General features: G+C 45.7%; 1 protein-coding gene across 9 annotated transcripts; it reads right to left on the bottom strand.

Annotated features, from left to right (window-relative positions):
- Positions 1-1,258: 1,258 nt before the first annotated feature.
- Positions 1,259-24,167, bottom strand: LOC125750142 (CREB3 regulatory factor-like). 9 transcript variants are annotated; one of them, XM_049027546.1, is made up of 10 exons: positions 23,572-24,167; positions 19,775-19,902; positions 14,449-14,645; positions 13,405-13,604; positions 11,960-13,136; positions 9,619-9,813; positions 8,841-9,030; positions 8,516-8,589; positions 7,685-7,807; positions 1,259-7,568 (listed from the first exon to the last, which is right to left on the bottom strand). In XM_049027546.1, the coding sequence occupies exons 4-10, from the start codon at positions 13,570-13,572 to the stop codon at positions 7,450-7,452; spliced, it is 2,046 nt and encodes a 681-aa protein (XP_048883503.1). In that variant the 5' UTR covers positions 13,573-13,604; positions 14,449-14,645; positions 19,775-19,902; positions 23,572-24,167; the 3' UTR covers positions 1,259-7,449. The 9 variants fall into 9 exon arrangements, with proteins under 9 accessions (XP_048883503.1, XP_048883501.1, XP_048883506.1 ...); XM_049027544.1 differs by lacking the exon at positions 19,775-19,902; XM_049027549.1 differs by lacking the exon at positions 19,775-19,902 and having other exon boundaries at positions 13,405-13,530.
- Between the last annotated feature and the right edge of the window lie 230 nt (positions 24,168-24,397).

The following is a 24,397-nucleotide window of genomic DNA, read 5'->3' as shown; positions in this document are numbered from 1 at the left end:
CACACCGATGTAACAACAACGAGCCCCTTTTGGGCTAAGTTATGGTTTTTCTAGGTGTTTTATAGACACTCCTCAAAATGAACCGGCAGTGTGTTTCGTTTTCTGTTTCGGCCGATCTCAGTCTCTGACAAGACAGCAGGCAAAAGTTCAAATAAAGGACAACGTAGAAAATAACAACTGTTATTCCACATAAGAAGTCGGCAGGTTTAGTGCAGCACCTTGCTGTGCAGCTGGTGTTTTAATAATCGAGACGGATCACATAAATACTTTTAAAAACTTGTAGTTGTGTGTATGATGGAAGTACGGAAGGTCAGGGGATAACACTCTCGTCCCACACTTCCAGCCCCAGGGAGTCTCACTCTCACCTCACCTCTGCCCTGCGTGCACTTTGCTTCCCCTCCTGCCCATAAACAGGCAGGCAGGTAAATTCTCTGAATTGCTTTGTGCCCAGTGAAGGATGCTGGCAAGGGCAAAATGGCAGAACTGCAAACTCTCACACATCTGGAGCAACACTCACACTTTCAGACTCTCAACAACATTTGCCGCCCCCCTCGGTACAGGATGAGGTTTGCTGCGAGGGGGTGGGTGATACTTGCTTGCTTGGGGGGGGGGTCACATGGGCTTAGACCACCACTGCTTGTGCCCTGTGTGATCATGGGACATTTTCCAGGTGCATTGCAGCTTTTCCGGAAAAGAAGCCGGAAGATCTTTTATTTTCCTTGATGTGTGTTCTGCTCATTTAGCTTCCAGCTGGGGGGGGGGGGGGGGGTCACTGGATTGTGGGCTTCACTGGCACATGCAGGATGTCGAAGCAGGTCGGCGTGATCAACATCATTAGGAAATGGATGGATGGATGGATTATGGGATATGATGGGGGAGAGGCAGAGGGAACTACAAAGTAAGAAATGCAGCTCTGCATCCCTCAAAAATGTGGCAGCTGCCGTCTCCTACTCGCCAGGAGAGATACGCTGGAGAATTCCACAGGGCGTGATACAGCATTAATCGTGTTTCCTTACTGTAGGTATTGTGGTGTTTTAACCGTTTTCTCTCTTTGACAGGACTGTTTATCAGTAGCAATTCATTGCAAATGACCAAATTCCTGCCAAACGGAACTGCCTCCACATCTAGGCTTCCAATGCTCATGATAAAGTGTTTGTGTGTGTGTGTGTGTGTGTGTGTGTGGGGGGGGGGGGGGGGGGGGGGACAAACACAGGAGGCATGAAAAGTGGGAAAACATATTCAAAGTAAGATGCACACGTTCACCTTGTTCCTAATGTTTATTATTACATTTTTTTAATAAAATCTATAGTAGAATGAAACTACCAATATTACAAGCAACTGGGGTACCAACTCCTGGCTGATACAATGTTGTAAGATAATAATAATCACAATAATAATAATTGTAATAATAATAATAACAATGACAAGAGGCACAACTGCAAAAGCAAAAGACCCTCAGAATCATTTAAGAAATGCTGTTTTTTTCACATCAGTACACATACGACTCAATTAGCTGATTTGTTTTTCAAATGTGCCTCAAAACAAGAAAAGAAACACATTTAGAGAATGTGACAAACGAGTAAATTCAGCACAGCAGTGAAACAACATAAATTCACGAACATTTTAGGTATTATGTGGACTGCTATATATGTGACCTACAATTATAAACAAGAGAAAATAAGTAAATTACTCTATTTCAGCAGGATGGACGTCTGCAGATTTCTATTTTTTCCCAGAAGACCTATTATAGAGCACTTAGCAATGAAATACAGCCTTCTTATTGTAAAACAACTTTATACATAGATATATAGTACTAATTGCGTAAAGACCCATGCTAGTTCTCTTCATTCGATCATACGACATTGTAAGTATTGCAGTGTCGGCATGAAGTTCTCAGGAGGAAGACATTTTATCTCTTCTCAGATGCACGGAGCAACTGCAAAATCTTACCTCTAAAGATCAGCTTTGCACTGACTGTTTCGAAATGTTATTATGCGGCTGTGATGACAGGAAATGCCGTTCGCTAAAACATTTACTGCCGTAGACGCCAAGCGGAAAAAAGAGAGCGGGTCTCACACCTGAGCAAATAGTGGCGAGACGGACGACACCAGCATCGCGCAGCAGACCAGCTCATGGCATCGAAACCTAGGTGGACACTGCCGCTAGCCTTCGCGTTTTTGCACAGCTACTTTGCCGCTCCCAGACATTTCTTCCTTCCTGCAAACCCGCTACGGTCATGGTTGAGAGCGGGTGTGCTGCAGAGAAACCACAAATGCAGCCCTCTCAAGTTTTAATACGGCTATTTTGAAAGGCTTTAGCTTCCCAAAAAGGTGAAAGGGTTTTGGTTATATATAAGTAAAATTCTTTTTGCTTGGTAACTGTTCAAAGACTTGGTTGAGGAAGATGTAGCAAGCTTAATTATAGGGACATTTGGGGAACTGCGAAATGTACCCATTAAAGAGGCACAAAGATCTGCTGATTCAAGAATGGCGATACAAGAAAGGTTTAACTTACAAACTGGAAAACATGCAACCAATCATGTAAAAGGTGAAGTTAGCTACGAGGCTCTGCACTGTACTTTAAAGTGAATTACTAACAATTGTACTAAGAATCACTAAGGTACATCAGCTTTAGGTTTTAAATAAAATATTACAAGGAAAGATTAGGAAAAAACGAAAAAGTAAAACAGAAAACAAAGTGCAAGGCATTTTTCTTCAAGAAACTTATAGACAACACTGAGTTCATAAATACAACACAAATACATAGCAAATGATTTTTCTAGACACAAAGAAGTTAACTGCCACGTGAAAGCGGTTTGTTTTAAAATAGGAAAGTGATCATTTCAGTACTTTCAGCAATGTTTCACGTCACATCGTGGTGACTGAGCATTGTCAGCAAGTTACTAACTTGTTTTTCCAGACTCAACAAAAAGCAAAAATTCCATCTGAAACAGACTAACAACGTTCATTTGCGAATAACAGATACAATTTCCATGTGAAAAGACAGGTTAACAAAGCAAGACAGCATCATTGTTACCAAAAATGTGTTATTTTCATTCATAAAATCCTCTGGCTTTGAAATATTAAAGAAATGAAGAGTAAATGATAATCACCATAATTAAGGCACCGAATGAGCAGATATTCTATTATTCTATAAGCATGGGCTGTAAATTTAATCAGATTCACCGCAATGCATTGTTCTGTGGAACTGCAAATATGTTCCTTTCACTTTTGATTTCAGAAGACAAACATAAACACATATGGCCTCAAATTTAGATACATCAAAAAAATCCTGGAATTCCTTGCTTTGCAATGTAAAAACAATGGATATTTAGATTTTCGCAGTTATGATTGCTCAAATATTATGATTGACTATTATCATTATAATTAAATTACTGTAAAACCACAAACATCATAGTGTTCAATCTGACCACATTTAAACACAAAAATGTGTCAGATCAATTATATTCATTAGTAACAAACAAATTTCAGTTATGGCACTATGATGCTGTTGGGTTCAGAAGTGGGTGTTTCAGAGATTTTACATGCCTATGTGTAGAAACCCTGTACACATATTTACATGTCAGCTCTGCCTCTCACTTCTCAAGGATGTTACACATCAGCAAAAAGAAACTAAATAGTTAGTGACAAAATCCATATTTAAGGTCCATGAAATGGTGGAGCAGGTTTAAATTACAGCAGTGACCAAAAACTCGAAAGAGCAACATCAGCGAGCAACATTAAGACATCTGCAAGCATCTGTGAAAGCCTTCTTATCTACCAGGCCATCTGATGCACCTCGAGGAAGTGGGCCGAGTCTGCTAAGGTCTGCCTGCCATCTGCTGAGCTCCATGGCTACATGTATAACAAGTGTAGGTCAGTCGTGTATTTGCGGAAAAAGACCGTAAAGAAACATCCGGACTTGCGACAGTGAAATCTGCATAGTGCACCGATCATCATCGATATCGTATTCACATGTAGGGCACCATGTAACTGTGTACTCTAAGCATGCCAAAGTCATAAAAATACGTCCCCTGCATCCTCTCCTAAGGTCAGTTTTATTTATACATGCGTGTCTGTATACCTCTACTTAAAATTTTCAATAGAGCAAAAAGGAAAGTTACTGGCACTGAGTTTCCATTCATAGATGGTTTAAAATGCCACAGAGTCCCCTGGTTAAGATGTAAACCTGCACAGCTTGCAGTGATCTGCTTCAAAGTGCAATCACCCACAAGGACATTATAGAAAGCCAAGGTGACAGCGATGGGGCAAGCAAGGCGATCAGCATCACGTTATCGAGATGCCTCCACGCGGGGGCCTTGCTAGAGAGTTTGAGTCCCATGAAGGCATATCACATTGGGCCCCCCAGTCCAGATCAATCCAGTTATATTCCAAATTTTCTAGACCCCCTGTCACACAGGGACCCTTGGACTCGTCCTAACTTTCTCCTGCCTTACAGCACCGCCGCCTATACGTCCAACAGACCTGCTTTCCTGTGAAGCACGTGGTCAAGTTCCCCCTTCGCAGACCACACTCATATGAGCCTGGACTCACCATAGCAGCAACGCTGGTCTACATGAACTTTTGCGAATGGGTGAATTGTCAGAAAGAACGAGTATTCTGGTTGATTTCCCATTTCCAAATGACTTTACATACAGTACTGAGATATTCTACTCTTCCTAGCATTCACAAAGCAGCAGGTTCTGTGAACGTCCTACCGTAGTTTCCCCCAATAAATTGAAAGCAAAATACAAACAAATTAAAACAATAACGATAATAAAATGTTTAAGCATCCAGAATATGCTTCTACACTGTACACCAACCTGAAGAAACCCTAAGCAGAATCAGGTTTCCATAGGAAATCTCTACTAAAGGCAAAAGATTAATGACATCAGAGTCATCGGAACATCAGGACCTTCCCATCAAACAGCTGACTGCCCATCCAGACACCGAATGAACAACCTCCTTGTCCTGTGGGAATCACAGTCCTCCTGCAGCACTCCTAGGCCAGATTTAGCAGCATGTGGAAGGAATATACAAAAATTTGCATTTTTCTTTTTTTTTTTTTTTATTCAAAGTGCTTTCTTTCACTCTCAGACGTAATATTTCTGAAAGACCTCATAAAGTCAATGTTTTCATGGTAAGTTGCCAGCTTATTATATTTTTTATTTACAAAGTTGAACACTGCAATATAGACAAACCAATGACCATCACGACTAACAGCAACACTTACCATGAGAAATACACAGACTCTCCCAATTTGGATATTATTCTGATTTCTATAAAGCCCCCCCCCCATAACAAAGATTAGCAGAGTGGTACAGGGCCTCATTCTGACTCCACAGGCTCTGGGGCCTGGTCGTCTCGCAGCACTGCTGGCTCTGTAACCCCACCGCATAGCAGTTAGATGCTGCCTTCACGCAGCTTCTCTCCCAATGACCCCACAGAAAAAGCAACCCCACATTGAGACAGTACTGTTGGATCGCAATCTCATCTGCCTCCAATATATCTCATACAGGTTTATAGTTAAATAATGTACTACGTTTTCCTTATATGAATCTTTCTTCTGTCCTTATCAGCCTGTTTGTCACACCGGCCACAAAGCAGAGAGAGGCCGCTGAAGATGTCTGGCCCAAACAAAGACTGTATCAAGCTGCATACACAGAGACCCAAGAGCGGCGGGAGTAATATCAGGATGCACTTGATACTGAGACCCCTTTAAGGAATGACCAGAACACCTGAAAATGTCACCACTAGCACAGCTACGGAAGCGCCAGGCTCCTGTTCAGTGCAAACACTCAGGAAAGCATTTATAACAGGAAAGAAACTTCAGCAGGAATAACTTTACGTCACAAAAAACTAGAAGCTTCCTGTACAAAAATCTTTAGCTTTGAATATGAAGTAGATAGACCTTTAGAAATATATCATGCTTAATACATGTTCAAGTGCCAAACTAGAAGTAGATACACATGAATATGTATGAAAGTATGTACACGTACAGCTGTGTAACTATGTATACATACTTCACGTATTCTATATAAAATACATATTTCTTTGACATATAGAAATACTATAGCTTTTGGTTATTTTCGGTGACATTTACAAACATGCTTGATAAAATCATATGGTTAAATGACTAATATTCTTACATATCTGACACAGAGAGCAGTAGGACACATACTGCAGCAATGACTACAGGAAAGCTCCATACTGACTCAACACAGGACAACAAAATGTACAGAGGGTGTGAACGGACTTCCTTCGCTAGCTAATTGGACCCAAGCTAAATTCACAGTTCACTGAGGATCCCTGACCCTTCCCTCTCCTTACATTCATTTCGGCATCTTATAAGCTGTGCAAAACCTTACGCGTACTGGCTATTTGCCATTTTTGTTGCATTCGTCTTTGGTACAAAAAATAATAATCATACTCAAAATATAGTGTGCAAATATTTACTCTTATCATACTAATTTTTTTAAATCCAAGTACCAAAAACCAAAAGTCGAGCCATCTGGATACAATTCACTGACTCTGTGGCATACATATATCTACATTAATCACAAGTTCCTATGTACATTCTGAACATTTTAGAGCTAAAATACATCAACATGTAACCAAGCAGTCTCTTTCTGTTAAAAGGCAAGCTCTCTTTAAATATCCCCATTGAAAATACAAGGCACAATGAATATTACTTTTTTTTCTTGACAAACACACCAAGGTAATTACGAAAACAGGAATTTACAACTTCTCTCCATTGCCTCTGTCATGACATGAAAGCTAATGGCAACTGAATGTCAATAGATTTTTTTAAAAAAGGAATAACATCGTTAGCATTTGAGTCACATGTCGAAGCTCCGTCCCATTTACATTGCTAAGTTGCCTCTTTCACCAAAACTCTCACGTTCCTTAAAATGTGTCCCCCTTCTCCATCACTGTCCAGGGAACAGCCTGGAAACTCGCCGACAGGGACACGTTGTATCGACGGCTCCTCTAGTAGAGCTCGACGGTAAGCGCTCGGCTTCCTTCAGTTCATATCTGCAGCTGCTGCTATTGTGATCAGGACAGGCAACTTTTGCGGTCAGCCTTCTGTCAGACATGCCTATAGTGCAATTTTACTTGAGATAGATTTTTTTTTTCCAATAAATAACAGTGGAGGGTATGAGTTCTTGTAAATTGGCCTGTGACCTGCAAATGGTGGATCCTAGACAAGGTTCACGAGCGACAAGCGCTGAGCCGAAACACTGAACACTGAGCTACAGCCTATGACGTCATTTAATGTACACATGCACAACATGTGCATCTTAAAAACATAAATGGACATACCTGTAGGTATATATATACACACAGAGATACATATATCCGAGGCATGTAGATGCTGTTATCAGTACACCATGCAGAGTAGAACACTGTTACAGGGTGAGAGCCTGGTCCTCTTGACGCACTCGCCTCTCTACACCTTGGATGTGGGAACTCGGAGACCCACCAAGCCTCCCGTGGGGTCGCCGGCTGCCGTATTCTCCAGAATCTGGTTGACGAAGTCAGATGTCTGCCCAGCGACTGGAGACTTCACTGCAAAATAAGCAGAGGGCAGGGTGGGGTGGGGTGGGGTGGGGTGCTCTGTTAGGGTTAGGAAATCCTGGAAATCTGCGACCGTCTGGTTGGGTGACGCTCAGAAAACTACTTACCCAGAGTTTCCTCGATGAGTCGGTTGAGTTTGTCCGTCATGCTCGATGCCTTGTCCTCTGTCAGACTCTGCACTCTGTTCACAATCTCCTCCTTGATTCCATTGATCACAAACAGAAGCCGGTCTGCAAATCAGCAAAGGTACGACACCAGAACACACTGGCATCAGGGTCACAAGATGGGCACATGCTTTACGATACAGTTATGTTTCCATATACGGAGACCTGCTCCCTCCCTACTGCAGTAAGTATTATATTATATCCTCAAATATAGGTGCCATAACTTCCCTGCCATGCCTCCCCCGCCCCCCCAAAATCCACTCCAGTTACTTTCATCACCTCTTTTCCAGTGTACTTCAACCTTGCCAACGTGACCATTCGCTCCCTACTAGGTTCTCCTGCCATTTGAGCTACACAAAGCTGCACAGGGGCGCTGGCGCCAACTAGAGGAGCCGCCAAGGACCTTAGTAAACCCTGGTCGACCTGTAGGGGGCATTGATAACAGCCTTCCCACAATTCCGGTCACGAGCCCCTGTTGCCGTAGTCCTGGCCACAGTTGGCAGATGACATGGCAGAGCTAAGCTAGCTTCCAGACTCAGCAATCAGGCTACAGAGCTACTGAGCCGGGCCTTCACTCAGGATGAGAGCCTTTGTGGGTGTAGCCAGCTGGCAAAAACAGTAGGAACAAAGCAGAGCCGGGCAGGAAAGGAACTCAAGACCAGCACAATGACCACAGTTTAATTTGACATTGTGCCATATGAATTAAAGCAGCTGCCAACATAAAGCCTAACGTGTCAGAGTTTGAAAGAGGTAAACGTTTTACTCTTCTGTTACCGTATTCTGTGCTGAGGCCCCAGAGCTTGACCTTGTTGGCCTCGTACTGAGCCTTCTTCTTCAGCCGGCATGCTCTAGGGGAGAAAGGAGCAGAGCAGCAATGAGGCGAGCTGAGCGGCAATGAGGCCAGCTCAGCCCAAACAGGCAAGTCCCTCGACTAACAGCGTATCTACAGCAGGCAGACACCATATCACAGGTATGCTTTAAAAGCAGGCAGGCAGTATGCTTTAAAAATAACAGCTGCTTATTTGGACTGTACGTCATTACGTGTTGGACATGGACGCCCATGGACACTGATGTACGCCTTCTCCCCAGGGCTCCGTACCTGGAGGCCAGCTTGTTCTTCTCCTTGCGGGAACGAGGCCGGGCCGTCAGCGGAAGCTCACTGACAGGCGTCAGGTCGCTGATGACCTTGTTGAGCTTGTGGAGCTCGCTGCCTATCTGCAGCAGCTTCCGGGGATTGGGGGTGAGGTCCTCCACATCCGTACGGCGAGACTTCTTCACCGCATGCTTCCCTGCCATCCCAAGGACACAAGACAACGTCACGCATGTCTCCTAATGACATGAAAGCCCGCCACATCACGTTCGCAGTGCAAGACGTTACCTGCAGTTGCTGCCCCAGAACTGTTGTATAATCTGCTTCTCTATGTCAACCAAGCCACACTAGCCACTGCCTTTAAATCTGCTATTAAGACATACATTTATAGACAGGCCGTCAGTCCAGGATCCTGTAGTTCTGGGATAGTTGGTTATTTTATTTTATTATTACTTTATTCCTGTTGCTATTTTACTCGGATTCTTTATACTTGTGTGTATTTTCCGCTTGTTAAAGCACTTTGGTGTATGCTAGCCGTCTTGAAATGTGCTCTATAAATACATTTTACTTACTTATGCAACAGAATGGCTAGTCTGCCTGAATACAGCTGAGGATGCATCGGCCATGGAGTATAAGAAACATTAAACTGGCTGCATGAAATGTGAACTTAAGGCTTGCCGTCTTCACGCTCTGCGTCTGTGTGTCTGCACACGCACGTGCACCCCGCTCTCTTCGACAGCATGTCAGTCAACATCGCCCTGATCTCAGGCTCTCCCCGCTCCCTCACCAGGGTGCAGCCCGTTCTTCTGGTACATGTTGCTGGGCAGCGTGTCCCTGTCCCACTCGGAGGGCTTCAGCACACGCTCGTGCTTGGCGGCCGTGAGCTGCTCACTGTACTCCCAGAAGTAACGCCGCTTGCCTCGCTTCCGGAGTAGGCCACTCGTCAGGGCCTTCACGTCGTCTGCGGCATCGTGGTCACAGCCTGCCAAAACAAGGCCACGTCAGTTGACCGTTCGGTTGTTCTGTCAGTCGGGGTCACCTCCCCAGGCTGTTCTTAGGCCTTGCACGCCTGTGCCGCACACGTATTCTCTTTTCTCTCTTCAAGAGAGCACGTTCACTGGTGAAACCCAGTGTCGTCTTGCAAACTGATTCCTTCAGACACAACTCATCTTGTGAACACAGACCACAAAAGGCTTTTGTCACCAGTTGTCAAAGTCCCCTTTGTGTCCTTATGCACATCCTCTTTTCAGGCCTTAATAAGCCAAATGCGATTGGTTTGTTCATTAGAACACCAATTTGCTCCATGTTATTACACAGAGCTGCAGGGGGCGTAAGAACAGGCACAGAGTCACTGGGTCTTTGTGTTTATCATTTATCATTGAAAGTGACCGACTTTGTCGGCCCCTTCATGTTTCCCGAAATTTCCAACAACCAACGTACTGTCAAAATATGCAGCAGAAAACAGAGAAAAGGAACTGGAGGGAACAAGTATCTTTTTGTCTCGTCTGAAAGACAGTGACTAAGCCAGGAATCTGCTGCAGACAGTCAAAGCACATTTCCAAACAAAAAAATCACAATCAGGCGTGCAGCTCTCGGGTCCATGGAGGCCTCTGTCACTAATCACGCTCATCCTGTAATGCAACAATTTCGGTTTTCTCATTTGCAGTGTTTGGATGGGAGTCGCCATAAGTGCAACTTGATCTAGGCAAAAAAAAACGTTGCCTAGCGCAATACAACATTAGGCGAAAGGTCAAGCCCTGACTCCTAAATCTGCAACCTGAATGCAGCCTAAATGAGTGTACTGCAGAGCAGTCGCAGAAACGTATACAGTGACAGACTGCCACTGCCCGGTCATGCTACCATTTCAACGCGTAGCCATGGCTCCACAACAGTGCAGCTACCCAGCATTATTCCACCGAAGCATCTGCTGCAGGATGTCTGGCCAGACTCTGTAAGGCTGCCATACAGCAGGCAGGAATCAGCACATTTTCCTGCTGATCTCACTTCGATGGCGGGAGTGCGGTAAAAAGAGCGACTTTCTTTATAAAAGGGGCACTGCATACTCGTAAAGTATCCAAGTGTGTTCTCTGCTATTCAAATACTTGATGAAATTGGACACTTTTAAGTGTGACATATAGATATTCTGAAGATACCCATGAATTATATCAGACTTTCAATGCGGGTCAACCTAGGGCTGCAGGGTAAACCAATCCGAGAAAAACTACGGTACTAGACTTTTGAAGACGGTTGATCTAGCTAAAAGCTATCTGTCTCTTTAAGCTGACCGGTGACAATGTTGACATTGTGTTAGTGGTGTGTGTGAAGTTACGGGAAACTACCGAGAACAGCAGCAGAGACAGCAGTGCCCTTTTTTACTTGGTTCAGACCAGAGATGGCAGAGTTTTCGGCAAGACCAGGACTCATCGACAAGGTGGGGGTCCAAAGTGAAATATGGAGATATTTCTGCTACAAAACGGATCATAAAGGGAAGTCCCTAAGCAGCAGCGCCGCCGGCCGAGCACTGTTTTAGTGTGTCTCACAAAGGGAGGCAACAGGATCAAATCTAGCCTGACATCCATTGGACAAACATCCCAATCTTTTCAAGGAATTCAAAGACTGACAGGTGACAGCTGACTAGTTTGCTCCCCGTGAAGCCTCTCTGCGGTCATGCGGGGCTGCATTTCACAAGCGACCTGAACTAGCTGATTAATTCAACTCGACCAAACTGCTAATATTAATAAAACAAAATGACACCCAAGCTACTTTTTTGACTAATTTGCTTACATTTTATTTTTACTGACCTGGCTACAAATTACCCAGTTATCATTAAAAGCATTTTTGTTTGAAATAAAGCACAATAACAACATTTGATGGTGGTTCCCCTTTTTCAGAAAAAAACATCAAAAATGATCGAAACTGAAATTCATAACTTAGCATCGATATCGAAACCAAAATATTGTTATTGTGACAACACTAGCTCAACCAACATGGAATGAACTGAGAGGAATGAAAAAAAAGTTTTACTTGGGTAGGTGTGACCGCTTGTCTAATTTCCGTGGGACTGTACCCCCTCAATGTGAGAATCACGGTTGGGATGTGCAACCACGTTATGCACATCGTCAGTCTACCTGGCTCTGAGAAGCTGTCACTGATCTCGTCATCCTTCTCATCCTCGAAGTCTTCCTCTTCCTCCTCATTCTCAGAGAACTCATGCTCACTGCCAAAGCCCTCATCGTGGTCTTCATCGTCCAGCTCTACCTCTTCGAGGTCCTCAAGCTCCTCTTCCTCTGCTCCACCCTCTTCCAGCTCATCTTTACTACTCGGCTTGCTTGGTGGTGTGAAGAGGGAGTAGTTGTGCTCTTCCCCCTTGTCCCGTGCATCCTCGGCCCCCAGAGAGCCGGTAGGGATCACGGCTTGGGACCCCCCTTCTGCCGGGAATGAGGGCTGTTTTTCCCAGAGCGGGGTAATACCGCTTTCGGGCTTGAGGTCTACTTCTAATCTGGGCTTCTCCAGCTTCACCTCCCCACCCGATGCGCAGGAGGACATCCTGGATGCAGAAAAGATGGTGCCAGCTGCAGCGGCAGTAACAGTGGGGGCAGTAGCTGGGGTGGACGGTGGAGAAGAGGGAGGCAAACCACCATCGACAAAGGTGGGACTCAGACTCAGGTCAGTTTGGGGTCGGCTGAAGTCGACGGCGGGCCGACATGGCATGTTGACTCTAACCTTGGCCTTGCGCACATAGTCCTTGTTGTGCTCCGAGGGCACAGGCACTGCCTTGGGCACCTGTGTCTGGGCCTTGGACATAGTCTCCGTGCAAGATGGGACTGGCCAGGTGGCTTTCTGGGAGCCCTCCGCATAATCCGGGAGTAGGTTCTTGGCCGAGGAGGGGCCAGAGGCTACCAACTCCTTGGCCGCCTTCTTGCCTTTGGCCGCCAGGGGAAGGCTGGGTGTCTTGTGGATCTGCAACAAGTCAGGGTGGTATAGGGTGTCGCATACAGGCTGCGAGTCCTCGCTGTTTAGCTGTGCCAGAGTGGGAGTTTTGCTAATCACCTCCTCATCCTGGTACGGGCTAGAAAAGTCGTCCAGGCCAAGGAAGTCCACCTCTTTTGTCCCCCAGATATCACAGCTGGTGAGCTTGGTGTACTTGGTCAGGTCTTCCCAGTATGTGTCCCATTGTTCAAAACTGGAGTTGCAGTTCGGGTCGCCATCCAGAATCTCCGCCAACTGACCCACACTCTCGATCTCCTTGCTGTCACCTAAGGAGACGTCAGCTCCTGGGCTTTGCCAGCGAGTCATCTCTGTGTCCTGCGGAAGGATGGACAGAGCAAACAGAATCACGCTTAGCGTCTGAAAGCCTGGCCTGCAGGTTATGCAGGGCTGTTTACTGTCATTGACAGCCTGTGTTTCAACTCTACAGAGACACTGTATGTCAAACAGTGCAGGATTTCATGGTGGAGTATGATTCCTTAGTCTGAGGCAGAATGTTGTACCTAGTGTGTGTGTGTGGGGGGGGGGGTTGATCCAGTAACAAACACTCTCGAAGGTCATGATTGGGACGGCGGGGGAAACTCACCAGCTCATACATGAAGTCGGGCTCTGAGCCGCTCACCAGCAGGTCTGTACTGGTCAGTGCCTGATCAGCAAAAGTATAGCTCTCAAAGGCATCTCCAAAAGGAGGATCCATCCCAGTGATGCTCGGCTGGTGGGAGGAGGGGGAGTCCTTATCTTTAAAACAGCCCATTTACAGTTCACACACCACTAACACCTGCAAATCTGAACAACACCACACCTAGTTTCAGTTCATTTTCAGCATTTGCTTTCAATGGGATCGGTAGGTATCACCCACTACTCTACAGGCAACAAAAACACACTCAGCACAATTCCTCAGTCATTCCCCTGAGCCTAACATCCATAACATTATTAGTTCAGTAATAACTGAAAATAGTATGATTTTGACTTATATTAACATATTAGCGTATGATGCTCAGATGTTTTATGGCAGATAACTGTCTAAACAGACAGCGATCTTAAGGATCTATGGCTGTAGTTTCTGCTGTTTCCATCATTTCTAAGTTAATAGTCAGTTTTAGTCATTTGTAATCACAAGTTTCAGAGATCACACAACCCTCAAACTTTCAGAATATCACATTTACATAAGAATTTCCTTTTCATTAAGCTTTAAATCCAATACCAGGCTTAAGCACTACTTCTTGTTTCCAAAAAATGTATCATGACTTCCAAGTGTTTTAACTTCGGAAAATACTGGGACCTTTGTAAAAATCAGCAGTGGCATGGCCCAGCTTATGGCTTAGAGCACTGCTGAAGTCCAGCTTATCGCTTAAAGCAGTGCCGAGGCTCTACTTATTGCACAGAAGCTTCATTTAAAGCAGTGCTGAGGCCCAGCTTATTGCTTAAAGCAATGCCGAGGCCCAGCTTATTGCATGGAAGCTTCATTTAAAGCAGTGCCGAGGCCCAGCTTATCGCTTAAAGCAGTGCTGAGGCCCAGCTTATTGCAAGGAAGCCTTGCTTAAAGCAGTGCTGGGACTCAGTTCTGGCACGTTTCAGGGGACCATTAAGGGACGCCAGGTCGCTCGCGCCTGTGCTCCAGCTCACTCACCAAAGGCATCGCCAAGCAGAGCTCCTCTGGGTCCAATGGGAAACCTGACAGCTGTCTCTGGTGTTCGGCCGCGTCCAGCTTGGTGCTCTGCCAAAGGGGATGGGTGGGTGAGCACGCAGGCGGGGGGGCCTCGTCCTACTCTCTCGCTGACTTCTTCACGTGAGCTGCTTGAGACCTGGGCTCCGGCTTGCGTCCTGCTTCAAGAATGCAGATATGGGGGGGGGGGGGTGGGGGGGTCAGGTAAAGCCCATGCCTCTTTAGCAAAGGTTTGACAACACAGACAAGTTGCTCCTTTTAACCCAAACTAGCTTATAGTGTCTGGTGATATATCTCAACCCAGCACCGATGTCAGGATCTCGATGGAAACATGACTACATAACAACCGCGAAATACACTGTACTTAACTGCAGATTCAAAGATTGCCAAAGCAATACAATAAACTGTTACACAGCGGGAGCGAAGGGGACAAGTGACACAGAACAGATACACGCAGCTCTTTGCATAACAAATCACTGACATTATCTAATCCATAATAGGGAGGACAGAATGCAAAGCCAACCCCCCCCCCCCAACACACACACACTCCCCACAGGGCTACCTAATTACATCACCTCCCTGAGAGCATCAGCAAAGTCAACCCCCTTTCTCACTGTCAAGACAGCAGGTCACAAAGCATAGGCCAGACCGGCCAGCCCTGCAGGGGGCAGTGTGAGCGGTGGAGGAGACGGCCTCAGCCCCCCACCCTCTCTCCATGCCTGGCAGGTTGGCTGTGGTATGCACCACGGCTCCGTCTGCTCACATGCGACGCCACCTTGGCGGGGAGGCACATGACACGTATGACTGAGAGCGCCGAAAATAAATGGGCCACTTGTGCCGAGTCGGAGTTGGAGCAGAGCGTCTGGACAGCATGATGGTTAATGAGGCCAGTACAAGTAAAGTATGAGCAAGTCCTGCTGGGACTCCTGATTATCAATTAACCGCCACTAGGTGGGGTAGTGGTTAAGTTTCTCATCTCTCAAACTTCCTTAACAGAAACAGCTACAGAATGTTGCTCACCTGTGACCTGTATGTTTAATGAAATGTGCAATTTTTTACCTGGTTAGGTTCATTGGTGTCATTTACAAGCAAACACAAACAATGAAGTATGGTTTATTATAACAGACATCAAACAAGCTTTGATGCAAGCTGCATTTCTTACGATGTGTCACTGCTCGACGTTTTACCCGTGCGGTGGTAAAATCCCCCGCTACTATTAGAGGACACAAGACACTACAGTTATGACCAAGAAGTAAAACTAGGGTCTGAATAAGATCCCTCCCCTCCGCTAGCTCTCCCTCTGAGACATTTCAAAATAAGAAAAACAGCTTTCCGACTCAGCACTGTGCTAAAGATATCCTCAAATGTGTTTTGAATTCAGTAACCATAGCAGCAGAGGTTGGGCATGAAGGTGAGGTCCATTTTCACCAAATTTTTGTCGGGGACCTTTCAGATTTTTCTAATGAATCTGGCTGGATGACATGTTCTCGTGTATGACTGCATAAAATATGATTTGATTCGTGTGAATTTGCTGGGTTGGACGGCAACATGAATTTGCCAGTTATTCAGCAGGTTGTGTGATCGCTTGGTGGGCTGCACCCGCGTGTTTTAGGTTCAGACACATGGCTCGCTACCTCATCCCAAAATGCAAACCCCCTCTTTGCTCAGACACGTCCGAAACCATCAGCAAACCACACTCTCTCTATCCATTCCGAAGTGCTTCAGCTGAAATTTTACAAGTTCTTACATCTCAAAAATATTTTGTTTTATTCTCAGGAAGCTCAGGTGAGGGGGGGGGGGGGGGCGCCATGCAGACGTGCCAGAAATCCGTGCTCTAGAGAAGTGTGCCACGAACATCGAGACATCTCCGGAAACAGGAGCCGGAGCCCATGAATTACCGACGATACCAAACAGAAATTTCACCACCCACGGTGCCAGGAAAGATAAAAAAACAGATGAGTCAAGCGTAGAAGCATACGAGGTAGGTATAAAATAATGGAAGGCCTCCCCCAATGACAGACATCCACATGGGCTTCTAAACACTGGGTCCAGTTCATTCAAACTTCTGCTTCTTCTAGTTAAACCTTTTGTCCACCGGTAAATTCGCACCTATACACTATGCTGAAAAAGATGGCTAGTCACAGCTAGCAAAAACTGCCATGCATCCTGGTTTGAGTCTGTAAATATAACACATTCGTTCACTGGGCACGAAACCAACAGCGTTAAAGGTGTCCTCCAGGGCCGAACCGGCACCGGTTCCAAAAGTGTACTTGCTAATTACCAACAAAAATAACCAGGATGCCAGAAACTCCGACCGACCTTTTGTAATTGGTTTAGGAATGCATGGAAGGCAGTGACGACTGACCGCGTCCATTTCCACAGATGAAGGAATCCGCAGATGGGCCAGGGAGAGAGACTCCTTCACATTCTGCAGACGGCAGAGGAAGGACAGGGCAGAGGGAGAGAAAGGTTCTCGCAGGAGGACAGTAATCACCCTGATCCGAAATGGGCCGGCTGCACCCTTGCTGAGCTCCCCCTGCCCGACTAATGGTTCCATCCATGACCGGCCAATCCTGATAAGTATCACCCTCAACTCCGCCCTTTGCTGGGCACCAATGGCAAGAGCGTCATCTTCCAATTAGTCCACCGCTTGCTTGTGTTCATCTTCCTTATTTCCATACAGCCAAATCTCCGGAGAACCGTCAGTCGTGCTATGCACACGCGCACACCCGCTGTGACTCGAGATGTACCACAGCGAGGCTTCTGTACACACAATAAACCAGTTCCTCCCACTTTCACTTCCCCAATACCAGCAGACGTGAAACAGCTGAACACATAGACATGAGGGACGGCCCTCATGAGCCGAGAGCAAGCGAACCATCCAGAAGGCTGTGGCGTTCGTTACAGCACAGGACGACGTCGGCACAGCCACCTGCAACACCGGCCAGAGACCAGACTGCCAAGGCAGACCTCAGTGATGCACAGTGCGACACAGATCTGCAAAGATGAACAACATCACCTCCATTCTTGCCTGCAGGTTTTACGTGGCTGGGAATGGATGCACAGCATTTTTAAGTGGCCTGCATCCATGGAAACGCCAACTAAACAATGGTTCAATGGCAGTAGTGCACATGGGGAGGAAATTAAATCTTAGGCCCGGGCAGCAAGAGCAAACAAAACCATGCTAAGTAGAACACCAAAGGCACAGAGGCGGTTTTCGCAATGGCGTGACACCGTTAGGCTGTGTGCAGGTAAAATTCAGCTCAGGTAGACAGGAAGGCTACAGTGCCAGTCAACAGCATGCGTGCATGTGGGCCATTAGCAGGAGCCGGGAACAAGGAAGACTCTGCCTGCCCTCCTGGCCCTAACCTGGCCAGGCAGACATGGCTGCCGTCCTCGGGCCCCAGGGATCCCTGCTGCTGCGGTGACGTTTCATAGCTCAACAGGCACTGAGTGCTTGCCAAGCCAGAACTGTCTTATGGCAGATTAATCTGCCCATCTTCGCCGAAGGATGTGTGGAGCAGACGTGAACGTGTTAGTGATTTGGGGAAATCCCCAGAAATACACAGTCCTGTTTGTGTGCCATAATGAGCCAGAGATGGGACAGTCCTCTAATATTAGCCGTGCACTTTGTACATGGTTTAAGCGTCCAATTACCAATGAGGCATTTTCGAAACTCAATACATGCCCAGGACAGAGCATTATTGTCCCATGATGCACACAAACACGACACATGCCTTCTGCCAATCCAGGCCCTCAGGGTCCTATTAGTGCCAGGCCTGGTCACTGTGCATGGCCCCCTGCGGCCCTACCCCCCTGCAGGGGTTCTGGAGCTCTGCCCTGGGGGCAGTTCCTCAGAAGTGAGCTAAGGAAAAATCGGAGACACCACCATGAAGGACTGGACTGGGGGGGGGGGGAGGAACCTGAACACAAAGCAGCGGGGCAGTCAGCCATAACCCTCCGCTGGAATAATGCAGGAGAAGTCAAATAAAGGGCAGCCGGCAAAGAGCTGCAGCAATCACACAGCACTGGAGGTGTCTGACTGCATAAAGTGCAACAAGGAAACCAGCTTTCAGTCACTCTCAGTCTGCAGCACAAACAGGAAGTAAAGATATTTTAAGATAACCGGAATGTTGAAGTACAGCCAAAAACTTCTGACCAGATAATTCATCCATCCGTCCGTCCGTCCGTCTTCCAACTTCTCATACAGAGCAGCTTGGTGGGGGGCCTGAAACCTACCCTAGGCAAGACAGGGTGCAAGATACCCTGCGCACGATGCCAGTCCGCTGCAGGACACACACATACTCGGCCCACAAAACACGAGAAGAACGTGCAAACAGAGCAGGACACGAGTCCACAGCCCTGGAGCTGTGCAGCTGCAGAAATCTTCCGTCCAGTCAGTTACCAGTGTAACTGATAACTGTGAGGGGCTGTTCAAAGCCAGATACAGTCCAAAAAGCTACAGCCCACAAAGCCGCATCCCTGCATCTTCACAGCTACCATCGATATACCCTGCTAATCATCCCTGGTGGGCGACGGGGACCCCAGCTCACATTTCGTGGCCCATCCCTGGCTGGCAAGGGGGACCACAATCAAGATGTCTCTATTGGGCTTTGAATTTCTGCCGTAGTCCCAGAGATAAGATTGCAGTGTGGTTTCGCTTGTCGACAGGAATCGTTTCTCACTGTGCTGCTTTTTTTCCCATAAGCTCTGTGAATAACACCACTTGCAGTTTCTATCCTGCGTAAGTTGATCACAGAATAAAGTTGGTCACAGAAATAGGCTAGATAGGCAGCGAGAGGCAGCTACTGGCCTCACCACTGCGGCGTGAGCCCACCTTGCTGGACACAGATCAGAGGCAGCCCTTAATGCAGGTCTGCACGCTCACCAAAATAATACACACTGTCACAATATCACTATCAAGCTTATTTACATACCCCCCCACCCCAAACAGACTGCTCAATCAGATTAGCTGCAGGCTAACAGCCGACAGAGAGAACGCTGAGGTGCTGCATGACTCAGCTAATGCTGGCTCAGCACAGAAACCACACTCTATTTTTCACGACGATCCACCATTTGGACTCGTGTGCTTCTGGCTGAACTTGCTGGCCAAACTGCAATCTGCTTCGAATATCAAACTGAGCTCCGGGACGAGGTCCCTCTCTCCTTGGGGGAACAGAAGTGTGTATGCTGAGGCTGAAGCACACCTCATTACAGACGTGCCACAGTTGGATAGCTTAAGATTCAGAGAACAGAGTCACATGGCAGTTTTCCTTGGCCTATTTCCAACCTCCATCATTATGTCATCCGACGATCCACCTGTTTACTTATTTACAAGCTCTCCACACAGTCCACACCATTCCTCCTTTAGACTCTGCTGTTGCAATGTGATGTGTTAAGTCCCAAACTTCATAGGATCTAAAGACAAACAGACATTTTAACAGTAAGCATAAAGCACTTTTGCACAATCACAAAAAATGTCTAGGTCATGCAGTTTGCAGCCCAGTCCTGCTCAGCCAGACTGACCTCTGCTCACTGAGTGAATAATCACACACATCAGTGCAGCTGCAGCCTATGACGTTTGCCCTTTCGCCTGCTTCCCTCTGAGCTACTTTCTCCACAAGTGGTTACCTCCTCCACCCTCACGTTAAGCTGGCATCGACCCCTCCACCTTTAAACTAACATCCAGCAGCCCACTTCTCAATTACACTTAGCAGCTCAGCTGATGTTTTCATATCATCCAGCAGCTTTTCATGTTCAGGCGACTTCATCAAGGGTTCCTCTGCCTCCTAAGACAGGATGCAGGAACCTTCAGGACAGACATTCATGTCCTTCAATGTCCCCCTCAGCATTCTGCCTGCACCCCCTACTGTCCATACGGCTCGTCATAAAAATGATTCTCTATCTTGACTGAGACAGAAGCAAAATCACCCTTAACACCTTTAAGAAATTTCAGAACTGAAATGTACACCACACTTGCAATAGCTTGACGCATCTCCAAGGTAACTGTCCTAAATCACTCTCAATCTTGAACATATCCCCTGACAAATGTCCTACTGAACATAAGAACTGCTCAGGATTGGCGATTACCACGCCATTACCTCGCAGAAAGCCAGGCAAAGTCCTCGATCAACAGCAATGGACAAGCAGAGGAGCGGTTTTTTTGTGTCTGAAGGCTGCAGGGCAGCGTGGTGCAGTGGCAGGTCAGTCCGGATGGCAATAAACAGAACCACAAGTGCCATGGCAGCATATTAGCAAACACAACACAGCTGCAGAAACAATATAACAATGTCCAGAAGAGCTTGTCTCCAAGACCGAAACTGTGTAAATGTTAAAGGGACAGGCATATGTCAGGCAGGGAATGAAATAAGACACAGTGCCGAGCATAATGTGAAGAGGAGGGATTTCAGCCTCTTTTAAGATAAGCAAAACCAAGAGATGGCTCACCAATCCCACCAGCCAAAACTTTAGCTAGAAAAGGTCCCGGTACTCTACAACCATGGAGAGAATTACAGAATAAAAACAGAGAGAGATTAAGTTTCTCCTTTGCTTTCATGGCTGTCCTCACTCCTCTCCCAGCACACCTCCTCAGCCATGTGCTGGTCCTCCCAAATGCCTTACCTGCTACTGATCCCCCCCCCCCCAATTGTCAGCTGCCAAAATGAGGATTTTTGGGACCGGCCTCCCTCTCCATCCTGATGCAGGATGGCAGTCAGTCTGCATGCCTTCACCCCTCCCCCTCCGATCAGTTAACCACATCAAGCAAGATGTTCTCTCTATACTCACATTTGGGGATTTTTATTGCTCAGACTCCCTCAACAGAAGCAATCTATAAAGAAATACATGGCTAGAAGTTGCAAAGCCCTCACTGGCATTGGAAACACCTATCTATTTTACACCATGGTGCATAATACAGGAGCAAGAAACCCACTTTCAGTCCTATCAATCACTGCCACTTTTCCCCCCTGGCTCTAACAAAATTACATCCTCCGCCGACAAGAGCACCTTAAATCTACTACATTAATCAAACACTCACAAGTCTTAACGTTCCTGGTAATATCTGCAAGGAAACACAACCTAATTAACTTTTTATGGCAACATTAACTACATTCCAAAAACAAACAGACTAAAAATACTGTGGGCAAAGCACATGTATTCTCTTTTCAAGCCCTCTACTTTTCTGATGTTGTTTGCATTTACCGGCAAAATCTATTAAAACGATATGCATGGATGACAATATCCGAGCGTGTCCGTTGTACAAAGATCAGTAGCACATATTGAGCGCTTCAATTCGAATACTACTACAAAGAAATATTTCGTACAAGTCCCTCTGTACATTGTATGACTCTTCTCATTTTATTAATGGACCGGGCCAATGGGATGGATTTCGTCTTTCATATGCAGTTCCCAAGGGGCTGCTTTCTCCTCAGAAGACAGCGATTCGTATAGCTCTGTGAGCAGCCTTTTGGCCAGATCCCACCCTCACACGGGGAACTGCACTACACCCGTCAGATGGCTGTGACCTATAAAGCGTCCGCTTTAAACACACACACACACACATAGTCGAGATGCGACTTTCAAAACTTTTCGTTATGTTCTACAAAAAATTTTGTAAAAACGAGCGCTCCTCTAACTATAGTAATATCTAATTTAAATCGGAAGTGTACTTCTGTTTGGCAACGACCCAGCTACATTCATCTCCCTGTTGCTCCGAATTCAACATGGCCTCCAACACAAATTAAAAGGAAAAATGTCAACCAACCTTAATGACAGACGTGTCACGAGTTCTTTAACCGCATTGGTCAGACTACAGGTGAACCCGCCCATAATCTTACGTAAAGGGACAGACTTGCCGTCAATCAAAATGAAAGTCTTCGACAATTCACACCCATCCATTTCAGGATGGGCTGAGGCGAAGTACATAAACAACGTTTAAAATGCCATCGAAATGCTATATATTCATAGTTTAAAAACAACACAAAACTTGAAACACTGCAAGAAATAACAATTACACTAAACATGCGCCAAACAGTCAGCAAACAACTTATGGACATTTATTATTTCGGTTCTGAAACGGCTCGTTAAAATGTAACGTGTTACCGTAATACATTTTATACTTCCGATATAGATTAACTTTCAAGAATGTGGTCATTCGGGCCGAGGGATTTCCACTTCTCCAAACAAATAACAAGCACAAGTAACACGGGTAGTTAGTTTGTTAGTTAGTTAGTTAGAGAGCTCCTGCTGCTCTCCCATCGAAAACACATCGCCGTGAAAGGGGGCGTGTACCGCTTAGCTTGTACCTGTTCTCCAGCATTGCAATAAAACTAGCAGATTATATTCGACTTATTTGTTTTCTAGTGAAGCAAACTGATGGGTCTAGGCTGAATTTGTTTATTTTATGTATGTCACAAGCTAAATTATATATAAAACATTTCGATCATATAGATACAGTACTAAGCAGACATAAAATGTCGTTTTCCAAATACGTGGGAAAAAAACGCAACTGCTAAGCTACGAAAGACATTTTCAATTAAAATGTGATTTGTACACAATAAAAGAGTATCTGTAAAATAAGCATATTAATATGATTCACATTTTAATCTTGTAACGCACTCTCAAGTAACTCTGAGGACGAATGTACACAATTTTTTAAAACTCAGAAATTGTGTCTGATGACCGTCACCAGAAATGTCAGCCGTAAAAGTTATCATGAGAAAACTAGACATGCAACATCGTCCCCTATCTGACATCCTCGATAAGATAAGAACGGCAAGTTTGAAAGTAAACATCAATCCACCACGCCTGTCAGGCGGCACAGTATGCCAGCACTTCTCATACTGCGGATCATGACATTGCTCCAAGTCCCTTCACAATCAGGTTTCGATTTACTTCATACTAACCCGTGGGTCTCACCACCGACGGCCTCGGCACTGCTCTCCACGCCAGCGCTCCGCACAGAAGCCATCAGACTCGCCGCCTCCTAATTTGTTTAGCTCGCCCTCTCTTTATCTAAGGAAATTTCTAGATCTTTGCAAAACTATCGGACGGCAAGTTCAAAGGTCGTGCAATAACAGCATCACTCACCTTTCTGCCCTTCATTAGTTTCTCCAAATGTTATTTGCCTCTGTGCTGGTATCCCTTTGGTGATATTTTTTTTAATTTGTATAAAGTCCACGCTGTCACTCTCTCTCTCTCTCTCTCTCTCCCTCCCTGGTTTGTTTTGTTTATCTTCTTCATGACGCGTTCCTGGAAAGCGCGTGACTCCCACCTCACGTGGTCCTTCGGCGACCAATCAGAAGAGGGCTCCGGGAATACCCCGAAAACAGCGCTGCTTTGCTCTCGGCGATCAGACAGCACCCTCCACCGCCGGCCCTGTTAATTCCTCTTAGTTTGTTGTAAACTGATGAAGTGCATTACATTATTAAAATGTTTTTCTAATTAATACCAAGATACATTTCGTGTTTTAAGTGTGCTTCCAAAGTGATTGTTGGATAATATTCGCTGCCAATAATTACTAGAGGATGTAATTTATTTCTGGCTTTTATCAAATAATTACTGTAAGAAATTATGTAACTGTCTTACAAGGTATATATTCTATTTAAATGCTGTCATCATGATTCGGTATTTTGAAAAGTAATACAAAGATTATTAAGATGTTTGTAGTATCCAGCAGGCATTCATGAGTAAGAGTAAACGTATAAAGTCAGCAATACAAAATTTTCAAGCAAACAATGCGGTCATTTAAGGGGTATAAAATCACACAGTATCTCCCACTTATTAAAACAATTATCCTCTGCTCTGTTCCAGTGACTGACTGAAAAATGCATAGTCTGACAACACTCTTAAGCACTCCTGTCAGTATCTGCGCCGTTCAAACTAAAAGGCTAACCCCGCATTTTATAACGTAAGA

This window comes from Brienomyrus brachyistius, chromosome 10 (genome assembly GCF_023856365.1).
Source record: "Brienomyrus brachyistius isolate T26 chromosome 10, BBRACH_0.4, whole genome shotgun sequence".
NCBI classification, from domain to species: domain Eukaryota; kingdom Metazoa; phylum Chordata; class Actinopteri; order Osteoglossiformes; family Mormyridae; genus Brienomyrus; species Brienomyrus brachyistius.
The sequence above is the reverse complement of the archived record's forward strand: the minus strand, read 5'-3'. Positions and strand labels throughout refer to the sequence as shown.